At 46.0% G+C, this 19,275-nt stretch overlaps 2 protein-coding genes across 3 annotated transcripts; one reads left to right on the top strand and one right to left on the bottom strand.

Moving 5' to 3' along the window:
* The first annotated feature begins 2,346 nt into the window (after positions 1–2,346).
* Sys1 (SYS1 golgi trafficking protein) lies at positions 2,347–8,628 on the top strand. The gene is made up of 4 exons (XM_010631494.3): positions 2,347–2,437; positions 2,650–2,883; positions 4,735–4,802; positions 6,142–8,628. The coding sequence occupies exons 2-4, from the start codon at positions 2,722–2,724 to the stop codon at positions 6,380–6,382; spliced, it is 471 nt and encodes a 156-aa protein (XP_010629796.1). The 5' UTR covers positions 2,347–2,437; positions 2,650–2,721; the 3' UTR covers positions 6,383–8,628.
* A 5,292-nt stretch (positions 8,629–13,920) lies between these two features.
* Tp53tg5 (TP53 target 5) lies at positions 13,921–19,020 on the bottom strand. Of its 2 annotated transcripts, none has more exons than XM_010631492.3 (5): positions 18,785–19,020; positions 18,361–18,435; positions 18,037–18,167; positions 15,721–16,204; positions 13,921–14,369 (listed from the first exon to the last, which is right to left on the bottom strand). In XM_010631492.3, exons 1-5 carry the CDS (start codon positions 18,830–18,832, stop codon positions 14,238–14,240), a joined length of 870 nt encoding a protein of 289 aa, XP_010629794.1. In that variant the 5' UTR covers positions 18,833–19,020; the 3' UTR covers positions 13,921–14,237. The 2 variants fall into 2 exon arrangements, with proteins under 2 accessions (XP_010629794.1, XP_010629795.1); XM_010631493.3 differs by lacking the exon at positions 13,921–14,369 and adding an exon at positions 15,058–15,133 and having other exon boundaries at positions 18,785–19,015.
* Between the last annotated feature and the right edge of the window lie 255 nt (positions 19,021–19,275).

The raw sequence follows: 19,275 nt of genomic DNA, 5'->3' as shown, positions 1-19,275 counted from the left end.
GACCCTGCTAGATGGGAATTCAAGAGCTAAACTTTCAAAGGGAAAAGGAAACAAGATTCTGGGTCCCTCGGGTCCCTGTGGGGTTTCCTCCAGATAAGCTCTTAGCTCTAGGAATGAGGTCAGAAACCAGCTCCCCAGCTGGTCCTAGTGCAGCTAGCTGAAGGCTAGAGTAGTTTCTGTTTCAAGAGAATGGGTTTGGGGAAGAGGTGGAGGAGGAAGAGGGAAGGAGAACGGAGAGGGAGAGGGGGAAGAGAGAGAGAGGGAGGGAGGGAGAGAGAGAGAGAGAGAGAGAGAGAGAGAGAGAGAGAGAGAGAGACAGAGAGAGAGAATGGGTTTGGACAGCCTTCTCTGTGGGGAATGGTGAAGGTGAAGAGCCAGGAAGAGCCACACATTCCTGTACTTGAAAGGCAGGTGTGACTAAATCATGTGACTCTTGCCCTTTTCCTAAACCTGCATTCTCACCTCACTCCCTAAACCTTTACCCTAGGGCTACTTAAGCAGAGGGGTTTTACTGCTTCATTTCTATCCTCCACTACTACTCCATCATCTGACTACTTCTTTGTCTCCTTCCTTCCTTTCTTTTCTTCAGTAATGGCATCTGATGTTTGGAATCCAGTTCAGCTTCCTATAAACTCTCTGATTTAGATGAAATCATGTCCCTTCTCTTAATATCAGTTTCCTTGCCGAAAACCTACCTCCTTGGATTGGATTGTGATGATTAAACAAGATCCTATAGGCACTTAATAAGCAGAAGATATTGTCTCACAAACACTAGATTGTGAATAATCGATGGACCAGGGGGATTTAAATATATCTTTGTTGAACTGAACTGGGTGCCTAAGAAAATGGGGTGGGGGGTAGAGATAAGTTGAACTGGAAAGCACATAAGACAGACAACTTTGGGTCTTAACTCCCAAACTGGAGTCCAAGTGAATTGTTTACAGTGTTTCCAAATAATGAAAATCATACTTACTCTTGGTAAAGCCTCACATTTCTTTACTTTTCTTTGGAATTGTATCAACTCAAGATGATAACATAGCTATCACATGCTGTTCAGAAATTCTGATTGGCAGTTTATGATTCTTTGATAAACTCTTTAAATGGGAAAATAATTAGTGGGACGGTGGATTAAATGTTGGATAATGTTAGTCTTATTCAAATCCTCATTTCATTATCAGGAAAACTGAGGTTTTAAAAAAGGAAGTGGCTTGCTGGTCACACATCTAGGAAGTGGTAGAGGAGACTCTAAAACCAGATTGTTTTCCTAAAATCATTTACTTCCAGAGAAAGGAAATTTAGCATCAATGATACTGAGGAGTTTTGGTCTCCTGGTACAGGAATAAAGTATGTCATCATTTTGCTGTTGTCCTTTCTCTGTTCTTGACTCATTCAGCAAATATTTATTTACTGTCTACTAATGAGACTCAGGGAAGGCAGCGATAACATAATCATGGTGTCAGGCAAGGTCACAGTTTGGTCTCAGGTGTCATTTCAGAACCTGAGCTTTTTTTCCATGGGATACTCACATTTTTTAAAAGACAGGGTTTCACTTGTGGTTCAGGCTGACTTTGAGCCCAAGCTGGCCTCGAACTAAATAGCGATCCTCCTACCTCAGCCTCCGGAGTGCTGGGATTACAGGTGTGTGTCACTAAGCCCAGCCAGGTACTCACATGATAAAACATCCACTGGCTTTCCAATCTAATACAGCTACACTGTGTCTGAGGGTAGGAACTGTCTCATCTGTGTTCTCACCTTCCCAGCACCCAACAGGCGGGAAATCAATGTTGTAGTGTTTGGAAACACCTGAATTCTAGTCCTGTCCACTAACTCTGTGGCTGTCAGGACAGTATATGGCTTCTCTTCGTTGGCCCTTAGTTTCATTACCTATAACTGGTCCAGTGGTAAAGTAATATGTAGAAAAGCTTGCAAGTGCTTTTCAAGACCCTCGATAGGAGAAAACACAGGGAATCTAAGTTGAAAATAGTCAACGTTTATCATCTCTTAAATACTCAGACCAATTATTACCCTTGTCAGCGAGCCAAAGTAGACCGCCTGCACGACCTCTCCTAATAGCCCCATCACTACCACCCAATTGCCCTCTAGAGGGCACGCGAGCGCTACGGATTTTGTGCCTTGCTTCCGTTCGCCTTCATCTTTCATTCTGCGCATGTGCAAATTTATTTCCCGGCAGCTTGGGCCCTATAGGTGGTTTAGTCAAAATGGTACTCAGTACGCTTGCGCATTATCAGCCCTGCTCTTCGCCCCCGTCCCCGGAAATGCTTCCTTCCCACGCAGCCACCTCGGCCTTTCGGGTAGTCAGAGCTTTGCCTCTCTAGGCAGGTCGGCCTCTCCTCCATGGTCCGGTCTGTTCGTGTTTTGGGAGCCAGCTGGTGAAGACGAGCCGTACTCGAACGCTGCATCCTCTAGTCAGTCACCGGTGAGTGAACCCAGTAGGAGTTGTGTACGGCGGGGGCCGAGCAGCTGTAGTGGACAAGATTTCCTCTCATTCTGGGAATGAGCTTGTCGGCTCTGCCCCTCCAGATCCCGGGATGGGCTCGCCCTTCCGTCTGAGTTTCCCCCCACCCCCGGGCAGGGCGGCGTTGTCAAGGCGACGGCCTGCAGGCTGAGGCCCAGCGTGTGTCCCCGCAGGTGGCCAGGCTGCCGGGGCCCATGGCAAGGCGACGCTGAGGCGCGGGAGGTGGCCAGGACCCGCGGGCCGGCATGGCGGGCCAGTTCCGTAGCTACGTGTGGGACCCGTTGCTGATCCTGTCGCAGATCGTCCTCATGCAGACCGTCTATTATGGCTCGCTGGGCCTGTGGCTGGCGCTGGTGGATGCTCTAGTGCGAAGCACCCCATCGCTGGACCAGATGTTCGACGCCGAGGTAGGGTCCCCGGGCTGGCGGGGATGGGGTCTTGCTTCACTGTGTAGACTGTTGTCTGACACCACTAGGCTCTAGAACGAGCTAGAACGACACCCTGGTTCTCACTGTATAACTCTGGTAAAGTTTCATTCTTCCAAGCTTCAGCGACCCCATCCATAAAATGGAGAGACTGGTAACAGAAGCAGATGAATGCAAAGGAAAGGGCCTACATGTTGTTATAAACAGGCTTGCATCCCAGGCAACTCATACTTCTGTTTTCTGAGAATCCGGGAAAGGGATTTCACTTCTTTGAGTCCAGATATGTACGGTCCGTACTAGGAATAAGTATAGATAAAAGGGCATTCATGGGGTTGCAGTGGAAACTGTCCAGGCTTTGGGATTAAGACAGCCTTCTATTTAAGTTTCATTCTACTTGCTGTGTGGCCTGGGGCAAGTGTTACCTCTCTTAATCTGTTTTTCCGTATGCAAAATCATGGCAATGGAAGCAGAGAGGTAGTGAACTGTGGTGCCAAAGAGCCTGTGTTTAGGGTCCAGTCCAGGCTTAAACACACTACTGTAATAATGGGAACTTGAGCAAGTTGTTTCACCTTTCTGAGTCTTCCCTCTTTTGGAAAGTGAACAGAATTCTCTTTCTCTGTCACTCTCAGTAAAATGTTATTAGATTCAGACCTAGGAGTAGAAAAGTACTGTATAAAGTATAACAGGCCTAAGAAGTTTTTACATCTGAGAAGCAGCTGTGGTAAATGGTAATGAACATAGTTTGGAACTAGGAGACCTAGGATGGTGTCCAGGACCTTGTTCCTGTTTCTTATTCTTTGTGTGAACCCTGGGCAAGTTGTTATCCAAAAAGAGGTGGTAGTGGTAATAGTAAAGGCTTTTCTAGATTTTTGTAAGGATAGTATGAGATTATGGATATCAAAGGCCTTTGTAAATTGCAAATATGGGGCAGATGTTTGGTCTTCAGTAGTATCTCGTCAAGAGTAGTGGAGGTTGCGCATGCCCCAGTGCTTCGTAGTAACTGAATAGGAGCTTCCTTCTTCCTGGGAAGGGCATGTGGAAATCCTAGACCACCTATTGTATACAACCTGAGATCAAGGGTAGAATTCAGCAAACCTTTTCTGAATGGGGGAAGTGGTAAAGATTTTAGGTCACAACCACTCAGCTCCGCCGTTGTAGTGGAAAAGCAACCATAGACAATAGTTAAGTGACTATTTGTGGGCTATGTTCAATAAAACTTTGTTTACAAAAGCATGTGCCTGGTCAGTGGGGCTGTAACTTGATGAACAACCTTTGAGACCTTACTCTTGCTATTTACTTACTGTGTCATTGGGCAACTTGAGGTTTTATGTCATCCTTTTGAAAATGAGAATAATACTACCCTTCCACGTACCATGAGGATTAAATGAAATACTACAATAGATGTGCATGAAAGTACAGTGGACCCTCAAGTTACGACTGGCCTGACATATGAACAACTTGAGTTAGTTAGATTAATGGAAGATTTATCTGCCTCTTGTTATCTATAGCATGTACCCAGGTTAACATCCAGATCTCAGCTGTATTGATTTACAACCAACTTGAGTTACAAGCAGCCCTTGGGAACTGATGGAGTTCATAAGTCAATGGTCCACTGTACCTTGATGGAAAGAGAGAGACAGACAGACAGATATATAGAGAAAGAACAAACCTTGTTGGAATTAGGCTGCCATGCACATGAAGGAAGGGCTGTTGTCTGCTGTGTTCTCTGAAGAATGCTTGTACTGAAGGAGGCCTGCTGGGATCCTATACCCTGGAATCCTTACTCTGTGAAGTCACATCTCCAGCATGTTTCTATTTGTGATTCCCCCTCAGATCCTGGGCTTTTCCACCCCTCCAGGCCGACTCTCCATGATGTCCTTCATCCTTAATGCCCTCACCTGGTAAGTACCACTGTTTTTGCTATGTAGCTTTTGGGGTCTTAGAACTGGGGCTAGCTTCTAAATTTGGACATGAGACATCTGGTGTCTGTTCCTGAGGAGTGGTAGACTAAAGTGGGTGGCAGAGGCCAATTCTGGGACTGGCTCTATCATGGGACTACTTCCATTGCTGTTTTTACTTACCTGCAAAGCTTTTCTGTCACTGTGTGTGTGCTGCCTGCATGACAGCTTCCAACTCAGGTCACTTCCCTGATGTGGCATGAGGTGAGGAAAGGATTAGACTAGAACTTGGGAAAACTGGCTCTATTCTTGATCTCTCTGACATTGGCTGAATTACTTTCTTCCTCTCTGGGCCTCAGGTTCCTTATCTATACACAAGATGTTGGACTAGGCAGTGTCTAAGGTTACTCATAACTATTGCCCCTCTCTGAGAAGCGCTTTAGCATAGTGATCAAAATCTCAGGCTGAGGTAAACTCATTTGGCTTTGAATCTCAATCTTACCATTAGTCTAGTGACTTTGGACAAGTTAATCTAAGCCCCAGTTTCCTCATCACTAATGTGGGGCTTGTAAGGTCACCTATGTCATAGTTGTAAGGATTAAATATCAATTGATAGGAAGTACTTAGAACAGTGCCTTGAACATCCTTGATCTTAAATTGAAGGTTGAAAATTGGTGGGCTGATTTTAACTTGAATTTCCCTCCCAAATATGTTGTTTCATATTAGTTCATGCCTGTTTTTTTGTTTTTTTGGGTTTTCTTTCTTTTTTTGAGGGGTGGTTTTCATGAGACAGGACCTCACTATGTAGTTCAGGCTGGTTTAAACTATGTAGCCCACACTGGCCTCGAACTTGGGGCAGTCCTCTTGCCTTAGCTTCCCAAGTGCTGGGATTCCTGGCTTGTGCCACTACACCTTGCCTCATGCATGGTTCTTAAAACATTTTTTTTTCAGCTAGTTGATATTATTTTATAAAAGTTCAGATTTCTGGCTACTCTTGAATAACAGGAAGATTGATGGATTTCAAGCTAACCCAGCATGATAAGATTTGTCTAGAAGCTAGTAGTTTGTCTTCATTTTAGCTAGAACCTGTATGCTTTCTGGCTACCCCACCTAGTTTACCCTTGAGTCACACTTAAGTCTGTACTTTTGTTTTCTTTTGCTCAGTCGAATTCACTTTTGACATTACCTGCCAATTCCTCTAGGTATCGTAATCCTTGCTTTGTATTTATGTCGCTTACTTCTGACTACTCTGCTGTCATCCTAATTGTCCATATCACCCAAGTAACCTAATCTTAAGGCCAGGACAACCCAGTGACAACTTGCTGCTGTCCTTTCCCTACAGTGCCCTGGGTTTGCTGTACTTCATCCGGCGAGGGAAGCAGTGTCTGGATTTCACTGTTACTGTCCATTTCTTTCACCTCCTGGGCTGCTGGTTCTACAGCTCCCGTTTTCCCTCAGCGTTGACTTGGTGGCTGGTCCAAGCTGTATGCATTGCACTCATGGCTGTCATTGGGGAGTACCTGTGTATGCGGACGGAACTCAAGGAGATCCCCCTCAACTCGGCCCCTAAATCCAATGTCTAGAATTGGGCCCTTTGGACACTCATCTGGCACTTGGTACCCCTAACACTTTGGGATGCTCAGGCTTTCCAGATAAGGCCCAGCCCAGGTCTGAGAGGAACCCCGGAAATAACGAAGTCTCTGTTAATGGAGAGATAGCAAGACCCCATCAAGAAGGCAGGTAGCAGTCAGGATCACAGCTGCAAGAATGGCCTCTGTCTCTGAAACCTTGGTCTTGGAAGGTCAGGAAAGGAACCTCTTTGAGAATAATAACAGATTTGGAATGATGTCTCTCTTGAGCCATCATTCCTATTACCAGCCTATTTTTTTAAAAAAAAAGAATCAAGGATATCTGATTGGGAAAAGAATCAAGGATATCTGATTGGCGCAAACCACTCCTCTACTCATCTGCTTTACTCCCCCGGGACAGCTGTTACCTTTGCTGAGTTGCCGATCCACAGTGATTCTGTTTGGAGAAAAACTTGATTTCCAGATCCTTAGTCACAGAAAGAAATGTAGGTGCAGAGCACTAGGGTGCTGTCAGGGAGAGGACGGAAGATGGAGACATCAAGAAGCACAAGGAGGACAGACAACCGTTGCCCTGTATACATGTGTGTACCCAAGAATCCATGACTAACTGCTGTCCAGTCACTCTGCTGGGTCTCCATCATGCTGCCAGTTCGCAACAAAGGCTGTGGAACCCTGAGAAGAATCCCAGCATGACTTCCATCTGACCCTCCAAACAGAGTCACTGCCTATTCCCAAGAAAACAGGCTCCCACTGAACCTCTTTTTTCCTGACCTATTTGTAATTTTCTGGTGGGAGGGTCTGATGGGTGTCCAGAAATAGGAAGCTCATCTTTCCTGTCTGGTTTATGCTGGGAAAGATACAAATTTGCTGCTAAGTTTTTTTCTTTGTGGTAGAATTTCCTCTGTGAGGGCCTTGCAACTGTTCTTCCTATATATATAAATACAGTATTTTCCACAGTTGCCTATACTTACTTTGTAATGCCATGGTTGGGACTGAGAAAGATCGGCACAGCCAGCAAGGGAGCTGTAAAGAATTATTATGCCATCTCCTTTCCTGAACCTCAGAATTATTCCTGCATTTTGTTAAAATAGGTACTTAGTACAGGGAAGCCCTGTGCCACACCATCTCTGTGCCTCTGGTTAACCTCGTGACTTTTGGGAGTTTTTTTCCTTCTTGTCTGTGATTTCCAAATATGCCACAGATGGCACAGGATTAGACCCTCTTCTGCATTGACACTGTCACTGTTCTTTGGCTTTTCTGGATCTTGCACAAGAGAGCTGTCAATTTTTAGCTTTAAGTGTTATAGTTATGTGGATGTGTTTTGAGGGTTTCCTCCTACTATGTCTCTGTAGCATTGTGGCTCTGAGCCCTGCAGAGTAGGGATTTGAGGCTGACAGGATGAAGGTCTAAGAGTGAACAACCTGGACAGTAGCTGGGAAAGTACTAGAGTGAGGCAGCTTGGTAACTCAGAATACTGTACTAGAGTGAGGCAGCTTGGTAACTCAGAATACTGTGGTCAAGCTGGAAAGAAGTGCTTGCTACTGGGACACAGTATTTCTTCTGGCAGAGTCTAGGACATAAGACCAGATGGGCCAGTGGATTTCTCCCTAGACACCACAAATGCAGGCCTGTGACTATTTTGAAACACTTCAGGACACTCATATCTTGATGCTGTTCTCCCTTGATATGGCTGGAGCACCTCTTTAGAATTTCCTTTAAGGTGTGGGTGTTTGGTCTTTTGGTTTGTCTGGGTTATATGAGTGAAGAGGAATTGTCTTGGGCCATATATAACTAATGTATAAAAATAACAAAACTTTCTTTATTTTTATATTTTTATTATAACATTAAAATGAAGTAACATAAGTCCAAGTTTAGTAAGGAAACCTACACGTTTGCTTCATAAGAGGAAACACCTGTCTTCACAGAAGTAGATTGAAATGCCCTTATTGATAATTACCATTTTATTGCCAAGTCCCACAAGTGAATGTAACATCTGATATTTGTGGGGTTATATTAGACTTTGTGGCAGGCAAAAGAGGCAGAGTTAGCACAGCACTGCACCCTTCCCTGCAGTGTTTGGTTGTCAATCTATGCAGTCCATGCTCAAGTGCCACATAATTGAGTAATGTAAAATATCACTAAAAATCATAATAATGCTAAAATTTTATGATCTTATGGGGCTTCATGCAACCCATGTACAGTTGGATGGATATTGCTTTAAAAGCTTGTTTTTTTCTGTGTATCTTCTATAGTGACCAGTCTTCTGTCTTTTGGGTGTTAATTTACCTTATAAACTGCCCAAAGTAAGAGGAGTGAAGGATTTTGTTTGTTTTTCAACAGTGCAACATCTAGGCTTAGTGACCTTAAGATTTTCACAATTTTTTAAGTAACCAAAGGAGTAGTTTCTACAGGTGAATTCCAGAAAAGACTGGCCAGTGGGAATGACATTTGTTGTTTTAATAATAACATTCATTGAGTGCTTACTAGGTGTCTAGAAGTGGGTTAAGAGCATTTACTGGTATGTCTTTTTTTTTCAGTTTTTGCAACAAACGTCTGGAATAGGGAATATACCATCATCTGTTTTTGTTGTTTTGTGGGAATTGAACTAAAGGCCTTTACACTGAGCTACATCTCCAGCCTTTTTAATTTTTATTTTTTTGGAGACAGGGTTTCACTGTTTAATTTAGTCTAACCTTGAGCTCACAGTAATCCTCCTGCCCTAGCCTCCCTAGTGCTGGAATTCCAGACACGCACCATCATGCCTGGCTTTTTATTTTTTACCTTGAGAGAGGGTCTCACTAAGTTGCCCAGGCTGAGCTGAAGCTTGTGATCCTCCTCCCTTGGCCTGAAGAGTGCTGGGATTACAGGAGTGCATCTGTGTTTTGTAGATGAGGAAACTAAACAATTTACCCAAAGTTACTTGGTAGGAGCTGGCAGTGCCAGAATTAGGGTACAGACAGTGACATTAATAAGCTATTCTAAAGAGTTTGATCATTAGGGATCTATAAGTTCTGAATGGTTGAACAGTCGGTCACCTTGTACGCATATCTTCTCTTCCCATAGTTATTACTGTTTTAAATACTGAGAATGAATAGAACTTTATAACCATTACAGTAAGTCCCCAACTTACAAACAGATTCTGTTCTGGCAGAACAATTGTTAAATAGGATTTGTTCATAAGTCCAACAGAGTGAGTCTTATACAGTACAACTGTGAAAGTTTGCAACTCAAATATTTGTAAGTTGAAGATTTACTGTACTATCATTCTAAGAAAAACTAATAGGCAATATATAAAATATGGCCAGAGATTTCCAGATGATTGTAGGAATGTGGGAAGTGTCTTTATTTCTGAAGGATAAATGATGGTACCTAGATCGGAAAGCTGCTTTCAGCCCATTGTTTTGACATATCTCTTGATTTTCTGGGGAACTGAAGTTAGTCTCCCTTGATTACCCACCACTTGAACTCTGGCCATTCGGGGGAAAAGTGAAGAGTTTTGCATAATTTGTGTTCAGAGTAGTTTACAACCAAGGAGGAAGATGGGAAAAGAGGAAGATGGATGGCTCAGAGGACACCTCTAACCCCTGGCTCTAGGCAGCCCTGTCCAAACCAGAGCTGAATGGAAGCCAAGAAACATCTGAGACGGTGAGGATTAGTGGGAAGCCCTAGGTCCCCCCAAATCCTTGGCTTCGAGGGTTGTACAGCTCAAACATACTATTCTGGAAGCCCAGTTTCTTGGACTCCTTGCTCTGTGACTTGAAGATCAGCTTCCTCTGGCAGTCACAGAGGGCATTTGGTTCACAGGTGTGGTAGACCTTGTACCTGCAACCCAGAGACCACAGGACCTCAGGGGCAGGATCTCCGAGGACCCAGGGTTGAGGGACCTAGGGGTGGATTCGGGGTACAAGGGATTCTTGGGGAATTAAACACTACTGTTGCTTGAGGTTTTCCATAGGAAAATAATAAAGGGAGGAAAAATAGCATTGACGCAGGAAGGATAGAGGAAGCAGAACATTGTCCTGCTACTACCTGGGCAAGTCAGGGTACAAAGCTTCAGAGCGCTGCAGTGGAGTGTTAGGTCCTGGCATCCCTATTACTAGCTGTGAGACCTTGAGTAAACTACTTAAGCTCACCCTGCCTCACTTTCCTCATTTGTAAAATGAGGATTAATTGTAGTAAACCCTCAGTATCCATGGGAGGTTGCTTTTAGGATCCCTAAGAATAGCAAATCCCAGCTGACTCTAGTGGTGAATGCCTGTAACCATAGCACTGGAGCGGATTGCTGTGAGTTTGAGGCCAGCCTGAACTACACAGCAAGACCCTGTCTCAAAAACAAATAAATTTGTACTTACAATATGTAATATAAATGTTACTCAGTTAGTGCATGGTGGTGCATGCCTGTAATACCAGCATGTGAGGCTGTGGCAGGAGGATCACCATGAGTGTGAGGCCAGCCTGGAGTACATAGTAAGCTCAAGCCAGCCTGAACTACATAGCAAGACCCTGTCTCAACCTGCCCCCCCAAAAAGTTGTACTGTATTATTGTTTAGGGAATGATAAGAAAAAGTCTGTACGTGTTCAGTACTGCTGAAGTGCTTTTTTTTTTTCCAATATTTTTGTACATGGTTGTCTAATCCATGGATGCAGAACTCGAAGATACAGAACTCACAGGTGTGTTTGTCTGAGAAATGTCTGTCCATGTCAGATGCCCATTTTTGAATCAGGTCTTTATATTTGGGGGGTCCGATTTTTTTTTTGTAGAACTCAGATGTGGAATGCCAATTGTACTTACTTCCTTGGATTGTAAGGATTTATTGAAATGTATAGATACGAACTTAGCACAGTGCCTGGCATATAGGAAGTGACCCATAACTCAGAGTTATGAAGCTACTGTCTACCTCCTCATTTTACAGGAGAGATCACCTCCTAAACCACTGTGTTTTCTATTGTTACAGAGGGTGTAGGCTTACCTGTGATGTAGGTGCCACCACCAAGTGTTGTCTCTTGCCCTGCGAAGTGCTTAGTGTATATTCTCATTTAACCCAGTGAGATAAGCATCACTTTCTCGAATTTTGCAAACAAAGAAATTGAGGATTATAAATTGAGGGAGTAAACACCTTTCCCTGACATCACATAGCTGGTCAAAAAGCTAGGCCTAAGGGCTAGGGATTTAGCTCAGTGGTTCTGGTACCTGCCTCACAAGTACAAGGACCCGAGCTCGATCCCCAGTACCAAAAAAAAAAAAAGGCCTATTTGCCTCAAAGGCCTCATCTTATTTTTACATTCCAGTTGTTTGCATAGGACCTAATCTATGGACAGTTGGAACAGTTGGCAAAAGGTGAATGTGAAATAAGCTTAGCTTGTTAACAAGCAGCTAATTCCTAAAAGCCAGCAGTTCTGTAGCTCCTGACGAGCAAGAAACGGGGTCAGTACTGATCCTGGAGGCTTCATTATTGCAAAGGGCCAGGGAAAAGCCAGACATTTGTTCTACACAACTGGCTTCATCTACATAAGCTTGATTTGCTTAAAGCCTCTGAAGTGAACTTTAGTGTGCTTATTTTAAAAACACACGAAATAGGCTCAGAGCGGTCATGTGACTTGTTACAATTCACTTGATAATGAGCTCCAAACATTTTAAAGTTATCCCCCTTCCTCCCAGATCACTGTTAGCCATTTCTGGGATGGCCTACCCAAATCAGGATCTTACTGAGCCCGGAAGAGTCAGATTGAAGTGATCAAGTGATAGTGGAGAGGTTCCAGTTGTGGGACCTGGTGGGCAGGTTGCCAGAGGCAACATACCAGTCACTGCCAGGGCAGGCTGGGAATATGGCTGGAAGCAGTGCTCTGCTAGGAGTTATTCCCATCCAGATCCACAGTCCTGGTCCTCAAGTAGCCAGGCCAATCTCAGCCTCCCTTTTGTGGGTGGTGTGGTGGGATTCCCCCTTGAGAAATTAGAGCCCAGCTTGGCCCTCCGTGGGGCAAAGTGGAAGTTGCCATTCTTGCCCAGGCCTACCCCATCTGGGTAGTTGGGGCTCTCTGGGAAGGGTCTTACCAAGACCAGTGCTGGGGGAGAGGTCCCAGAACAGAAAGTGTGATGGGGACTGTGCTTCCCTGACCACCTAGTGATGATACATTCAGGACAGATCGCACTAAAGTTGATGAGTCAGAAGGAGCTTGGGAAAGCAGAATGAATAAAGGTTACTTTCCAAGGCTGATGATACCCAGCTGGGGAACCAAGTGGGCCAGAGTGCAAGCTGAGCAGGCACACAGCTGGCAGTGGAGGTCACCCGTGTGCAGTTGCAGGGTTGCTGCTCACTGGAGAAGGTAAGGAGCAGGGCTGAGGCTAAGCGGTAGTAGTGCAGTGCCTTCCCCTCACCAAGGCTCATGGCCAGGCTGAGGTGTTGGCCCCAGGGCCCTACTCATGCCCTGTCATAGTGCTGACTAATTCTAGTCAGAATTATTGGGGAGGAGCAGTGGGAGTAGGTGGAGTAAGGAGGAGGCCCTCTCATAGTTCACCCTGTCCCAAACTTCAGATCTCTGCATCACTGCCCTGTCTCCCTCTGGGGAGGGGTCTACCCCTTTCAAGGACTTTGCATCCACTCTGTGCAGACCCCCTCTAGGGAATACGGAGGATTATAGTCTTGAAATGGAGAAACCTGGGCTCCCCCTCCCCTTTCCTCTCCCCTACTACATTGTTTTGGGCCTTACGGCTCCTACCAATAAGAGGGTGGCCCCAACCAGAGTTTGGGGTTGATGGTGGACATGCTGGGCAGGGACACAGTGCTAGCTCCCTGCCTGACCTGGGGTTTTTCTTAATCTGTGATCCAGGTAGGACACTTTCGGAGGCCCAGCTGACACCCACAGCTGACATCAGCAGCACTGGGCTGGAGGCTGGGACTACTCCACTAGCCCAGGGACCTCTGTCTGGGAAGGCTCTACTTGTGCCTTCCTTCTCTCTTGGGAATATGGAATGGGGAGCAGCCAGGAAGTCTATTGTATTTCTCCCAAAATAAGACCTAATTAGAAAATAAACTCTGGCATGCTTTTTCAGGATCCTTGTAAGGTAAGCCCTAGTTAAGGTCAGCCAGATGGATAGATTTGATACCATGATGGCGAACCTATTAGAGACCGAGTGCCAAACAGCAACCCAAAACCCACTTATTTATTGCAGAGTGCCACTACTGCAGTTAAACCTGAATACAGCACTGAGATTTTGTGTTAAAAAAACACAAAACAACTCTTACATCAACTAACATCTTTTGTCTGAAAAACAATTGGTTTGCCACCCCTGATTTAGTACGTCCATTGCAATACATGATGGATGCATTGAATTACAACATAATATTAATATGTAATTATATATAAGTAATATTTTTATTAATAATAAAATGAATTATAATTATTTTTAAATATCCAAATGGGTGCCTTTGGATGAGAGGTAAACAAATGCCTATGTAAGCAGTTGAACTTGAGACTTAGTGCCCAGTGACCAATCAGAGTACAGACACAATGCACCAATCACATGCCCACTTGATTGTGAAGGACATACAAATCTTCGTAATTCAGTAAGTCATGTGTTGTAATGGGTGTACTTAATGCATATGTGCGAAATAAAAAAATGCTTTCTGGATTTTGGTGCCTGTAATTTTTTCACTTTTGTGCAGCCCATCACCCTGCACTGTCATTTTTGTTGCCATTCCCGTCTCATAAGTCTTCAGTTAATTCAATGGAAGCTTCATGAAGCCTCACCTGCAAGAGGTGGTGAGTTGGGTGAAGAATTCAAGGGATGAAATCACTGACGGCCTTGTTGCCTGCCAGCGTGCAGGTGACATGGACAAGCGGTGCTCATTTAAGGAGAGCTGTATTGCTGGGCATGCCAGAAAAGGGCTAGTGGTTCCACGGGAAATGGAATCTCAAGAAATTCTGGCTGGAATTCAGGGTTTGGAGAGTTATGATGATGTTCCAGAGGGAGATGACACGACTGTATTTGAATAAATGTTCATTGTTGTAAATGGAAAAAAAAGACATCCCCTGAAGCATCCCCCCTGTTGCATCTTTTGGAGCAAAAATTAATATTAGAACTGGTTTTATTTTCAGGGAAATGCAGTAGATTGGTTTTTGCCTTTGCCACTTCTCCGAGGCAGGCTGGGTAAGTCACTTTCTGTCTGGGCACCATAGCCTCCTTTTGGTTTTTTGATGCAGGGTCTCACTGTGTAGTTCAGGCTGGCCTTAAACTCACTGTGTAGCCCAGACTGACCTAGAATTTGCAGCAATCCTGTCTCAGCCTCCCAAGTGCTGGAATTATAGGTGTACACCACCACGCCCAGAGCCACAGCTTCTTGGTAAATTCGCCTCACAGGGCCATTGTGAGGCAGCTTGCACCCAGGAAACACACAAACGTTCTTTGACTTCACAAAAGAATACACTGCCCGGGAGATCAGCTTCAGAGAGGGAGGGGTGAAGGTGGCGGGCTTTATTCTGGTTCTAGACCTTAGAAGCCTAGAGCTGGAGACTGGGGGAGCCGGAAGTCATAGTACAGTACTCTACTCCCTTAGCCACCCCCACCGAATGCTCTTTTCCTTCAGTCTCACCAACCCCAGACAACCCTGCAGCAACACCTTCAGTGCCAAATGGGAAGTTTTATTTGTAGACTCGAGAATTTTCCCACCCATCCCTTGTGTTCAGCTGCCGGTGCGACCTCTACCCTCTCCTCACTTGCCAAGCTCCCATCCAGGGTCACACCACCTGCGTACGGAGACCTCAGGTGTTAGGCGCTAAGATCGCGGCCAGAGGGCGCTATCTTTTGGCGAGAGAGCACAGGGCCAGGGATGTCTGCGGCTTGGAACAAACTAAAAGCTGGACCAATAGCTCCCTCTCATGGGACCTACTTATCCCATGAGTATTGTCTTCTACCTTTGTTTCTTTTCTTAAGTAAATTTTTATTCGGAGTAAATCTTACTTGAAGCATAACTAAAGCACAGTTGATTTGGTCTAGAAGGGTTGGAACTCCGCAAAAGCCCAACTTGGCCCCTCCCTCCCATTTAAAAATTCCTAAACCTGTGATATTCAGAGCCACAGGGCGGGGGCAGACCCCGCTGAAGCCTCCAGGCAATTAGATACCGGCTTTGGAACCCTCACTTCCAGTGGCCCTCCTTCCCCTGGGACCCCTAGTTGCATCCTGAAGTGGCCTCAGCTTAGCCGCTGTCCACTGTGCTGCTTGGTCAGTGGCTTCCCCCTCTCTGAGCACGAAGGCAGCCTCCCGGCACTGCCAGCCGCAGCCCTCAGGAATCGGGATCCTGAGCCCGGCCCGGCATCGGCGCTGTCATACCCACCTTGTATGAACGGTACATAGGCACTTCAAGCGATGCAGAGCAGAAGCGGGTACAGCGGCGCTTGACGCGGCGTAGCTGGGAGGCTCTGCACAAGACCCTGGGCCCCGGGAGGTGGATTCGCGTAGGCAGCCCCTCAAACCAAGTGTACTGGCCGTTCACATCCAGCTGCCTCATATCCCCCATGGGAGTTCGGTAGCTGTAGGTCTTGGAAAGAACAACTGGGGGGCCCCTCGTGGCTGGATGCCTCCCCTGGGCTCCAGTGTTCAGGCCGTGACCCTTTGATGCCCTTGGGAGGGCAGGCTCCGTCTGCTCTTTTTTCCTTGGTACTGTTGCAGGTGAATCTTTTTCTGTGCTGCTTATCTCCGGATCCTCCTTCGGTTCCCCTGTGGACTCTACTTTCTTGCATTCTAGGTTCTTTTCAAGACACGGAGCTTCTTGGAACTTTTCATTGTTTTGTTTTACTGTATTGCAAACGCTGCTTTCCCTGGGAGGGAAAGGAAAAGCTGTCAGCAAAGCAGAGCTAAGGCCCGGATCCTCTAGTGTAGTCCTGAAACAGCTGTTATGGAGCCAGCTTGGGAAAGCTTCTCTAGAAAGCTAACGACCTTGGAAAGAAACTTCTTTACTGCCAAGGCTTGTGCTTGGTGGCAGGAGCATAATAGTAAGGGGTGAGCAGAGGGATATGAGAGGTTGCAATGGTGAAAGGCGTGACTGGTCATTAGAACCTAGGAATATGCATTGTATGCATCTGCCATTAGGGCAGGGTTCTGTATCTCTGGACTTTAGTTGAAAGGGTGAGTGATCAGTGACTTCAAATTCTATTCCAGGGATACTTAGAGTCCTGAAGAGGTAGCTCACTTGCCCTGGGTAAGGGCAAGGATGAGGGCAAGATACTCTCCACCTAACAACAACAAAGTTGGAGCTTGTGGACAGATATTTGGAGAGAGGGTCCATTGTTTTAAACAGAAAGTTGGAAAAGTATGGGGCTACGTGATCCCGATCCTTCCAGCTCTGTTTCCAGATTGCAGGCCCGATCAGAGAGAAGAGCCCAAAGGAAGAGTGAAGGTATTATCTGCCGGAAGGGGACCTCTCCAAGTGTGTCTGTGATGGGTGAGTCCCTGCAAAGCCCCATTCTAGCACACTCTACCACAGCCTGGCTGTTTGGAAAGAAGTGAGGTCTTGGGCTCAAGATAGCAGTAATGACCAGTGTCGACTGGCCACCCACTGTGTCGGGACCAGGGTCCTCACTGTTTCTGTTCCGCAGGAAGCAATAGAGCAGCAGAATGGCAGGTGGAGAGCAAGCTTTTCTCTTGCTTGCTTGTTTTTTGTTTGCTTGCTTGCTTGTTCATTGGTTTGGATTTTGAGAAAAGTCTCACCACGTCATCCAGGCTAGCCTTGAACTTAATGTGCAGCCCAGGCTGGCCTTGAGCTCCAGTCTTCTGCCACAGCCCCTAGTGCCAGGATGTGTGTGCCACCATGCCAAGCTGAGTACAGGCTTTGGAATCAGGAAAACTGGGGTTCAGATTCTGCTTCTGCCTCCTACTATCTGTATTAGGATAAGAAATATAACCTCCCAGAGCCAGAGTTTCTTTATGTGTAAAACTGGAATGCTCCTCCGTAACTAGTAGGGTTGTTATGAGGAATAAACTAAATGCAGTACTTCTTAGTATAGTAGCACTTAATGGATACCTAATAAATGTCAACTTTCTTCCTTTTTTTTTTTTTTTTTTTTTTTTTTTTTTTTTTTTGGTTTTTTGAGACTGGGTCTCACTATGTAGTTGAGACTGATGTGGAACTCACTATGTAGCCCAGGCTGGTCTGAACTCACAGCAATCCTCCTGCCACAGCCTCCCAAGTGATGGGATTATAGGCGTGCGCCACCACGCCCGGCTGTGTCAACTTTCTTAATATTTGAATTTGACTTTTGAGGAAATTGAACCTCAGAAAGAAACACTAATCCTCCAAGGCAGTAGCAGATTATCTCTGGGTTGGGTTGGGTTGGTAGGAGGAGGAGGAGGATCCCTTGTACTTAGTGCCCCAGACTGCAGTTAGCTCATAACTGAATGATTATGACCATTGCTATGGGTGCAACTCTGATAGCAGATAGGCACTACTTTAAACTAGCTCTGCTCCTTAACTGAGCTAAGTCACTCATCTCTCACGCCTCAGGCCCCATCAGTAAAATGGGTACAATAAATACCTATCTACAGAGCCTTTGTGAAAATTAGATCTAGTTTCTAAACTCCTTAGCACAATGTCTTCTCCCAGTAAGGACAGCTGTTGGATCCATCGTGAGAGTCACAAGCGGGCTGAGCTCACCCAGAGGAGACACGGAAGATCTTCGGAAATCTGATCATTGAATTCCAACACCTTCTGGCCAGATTATGTAGTTCTTGGATCCGGCTGTTTGAGCTCTTAAATAGCTTCAAGAGTGACAAATTTCGTAACACCTGCCAGGAATGAGAAACCAGAAAATAAAAGCTTCAGTTCTCCTGAGATAGCTTCTCACTCCCTTGCCTGTGGCTCATTCTCGGCTCAGGCCTGGGTCTGCTGACCCCTCTGGGTGTCAGCCCGGCTGGCCAGAAGCAGCACTGCATGGAGACTCAGGCTCCCCGAGGCTGGGGTCAGAATGGGGCATCTCACCATTTTAAGTCGGTTCCGCTCAATTGCTTTGTGGACAGGCTGCTTTATCTTGTCCTGCACTTTCTCGTCTTCCATCTGAGGGATAGAGAGGGAAAGAGAGGGAGAAGGGTAGCACAGGAGGAAAGTCCCTCGAATGCCTCCATTACGCCTCTCCATTTGGCTGAACGTGGTTTGACCAGCCTTAGACTGGGGATTTTGTCGTCTTGGTTTGGGGGCAGGATGGGGGGCCGTTTTAACCCTCCGGGCCTCCCTTCACCCTTTACCTTTCCCTTTTCCCCTAAGCCTGAAGGCCTCTGTTCTTGGTGTGGCTACACGCTATGTTAATTAGTTTAACAATAACCCACAACCTGTGGATGAACTTGGCTGGATGCTTTGTTAAGACCCCTTCAAGGGGCTCAGAACAAGGTCTATCTAAAAGTCTGACCTTGGAAACCACTCCGTTCTTGGGCTTCTTCTTTGCTGATGGACACATGCTGGGGCTGTGAGTCCTTGGACTGAAGGAGCGAAACTGGACCAGGCACTGTGTGCCCCTTGCTCCTCTCAGTCCAGTCAGCACTCAGGCTGGGCGTCAGATGGTGCCGCAGGAGCTGCCAGGCAGGGGAGCTGTGACATCACTGAAATGTGTGACAGCAGCAGGGCTGGGTCTGCAGGGATTATGTGTGAGGTGGAGATAGAGGGTGTGAAGAAACACACAGTAGGTGACAATACATTATCACAGCCTCCCTGTGACATGAGAGGATTAACCTACCCCCCCTTTAAAAGGAGAAAACCAGGGATCAAAGGGGCTAGGTAATCTAAAGCTGGGTGCTGGTGGTGCTGGAATTCTAGCCGAGGTCTAACAGTCACCTCATGAAGCCAGGGATTCCCAAACTGCTCATCCATCCAGGTGCATAACGTGCACCTGCTATATGCCAG

This window comes from Fukomys damarensis, unplaced genomic scaffold (assembly GCF_012274545.1).
Source record: "Fukomys damarensis isolate Sample0158 unplaced genomic scaffold, DMR_v1.0_HiC HiC_scaffold_22, whole genome shotgun sequence".
Lineage (NCBI taxonomy): Eukaryota > Metazoa > Chordata > Mammalia > Rodentia > Bathyergidae > Fukomys > Fukomys damarensis.
This window is presented reverse-complemented; position numbering and strand designations above follow the sequence as displayed.

Coding starts and splice junctions, on each gene's coding strand:
- Sys1 (XM_010631494.3), top strand. CDS start 2,722: ATGGCGGGCCAGTTCCGTAGCTACGTGTGGGACCCGTTGCTGATCCTG. Junction 2,884..4,734: donor ACCAGATGTTCGACGCCGAG/GTAGGGTCCCCG, acceptor ATTCCCCCTCAG/ATCCTGGGCTTTTCCACCCC. Junction 4,803..6,141: donor ATCCTTAATGCCCTCACCTG/GTAAGTACCACT, acceptor CTTTCCCTACAG/TGCCCTGGGTTTGCTGTACT.
- Tp53tg5 (XM_010631492.3), bottom strand. CDS start 18,832: ATGTGTCCATCAGCAAAGAAGAAGCCCAAGAACGGAGTGGTTTCCAAG. Junction 18,436..18,784: donor AGAACGGAGTGGTTTCCAAG/GTCAGACTTTTA, acceptor TCTATCCCTCAG/ATGGAAGACGAGAAAGTGCA. Junction 18,168..18,360: donor AGCGGAACCGACTTAAAATG/GTGAGATGCCCC, acceptor CATTCCTGGCAG/GTGTTACGAAATTTGTCACT.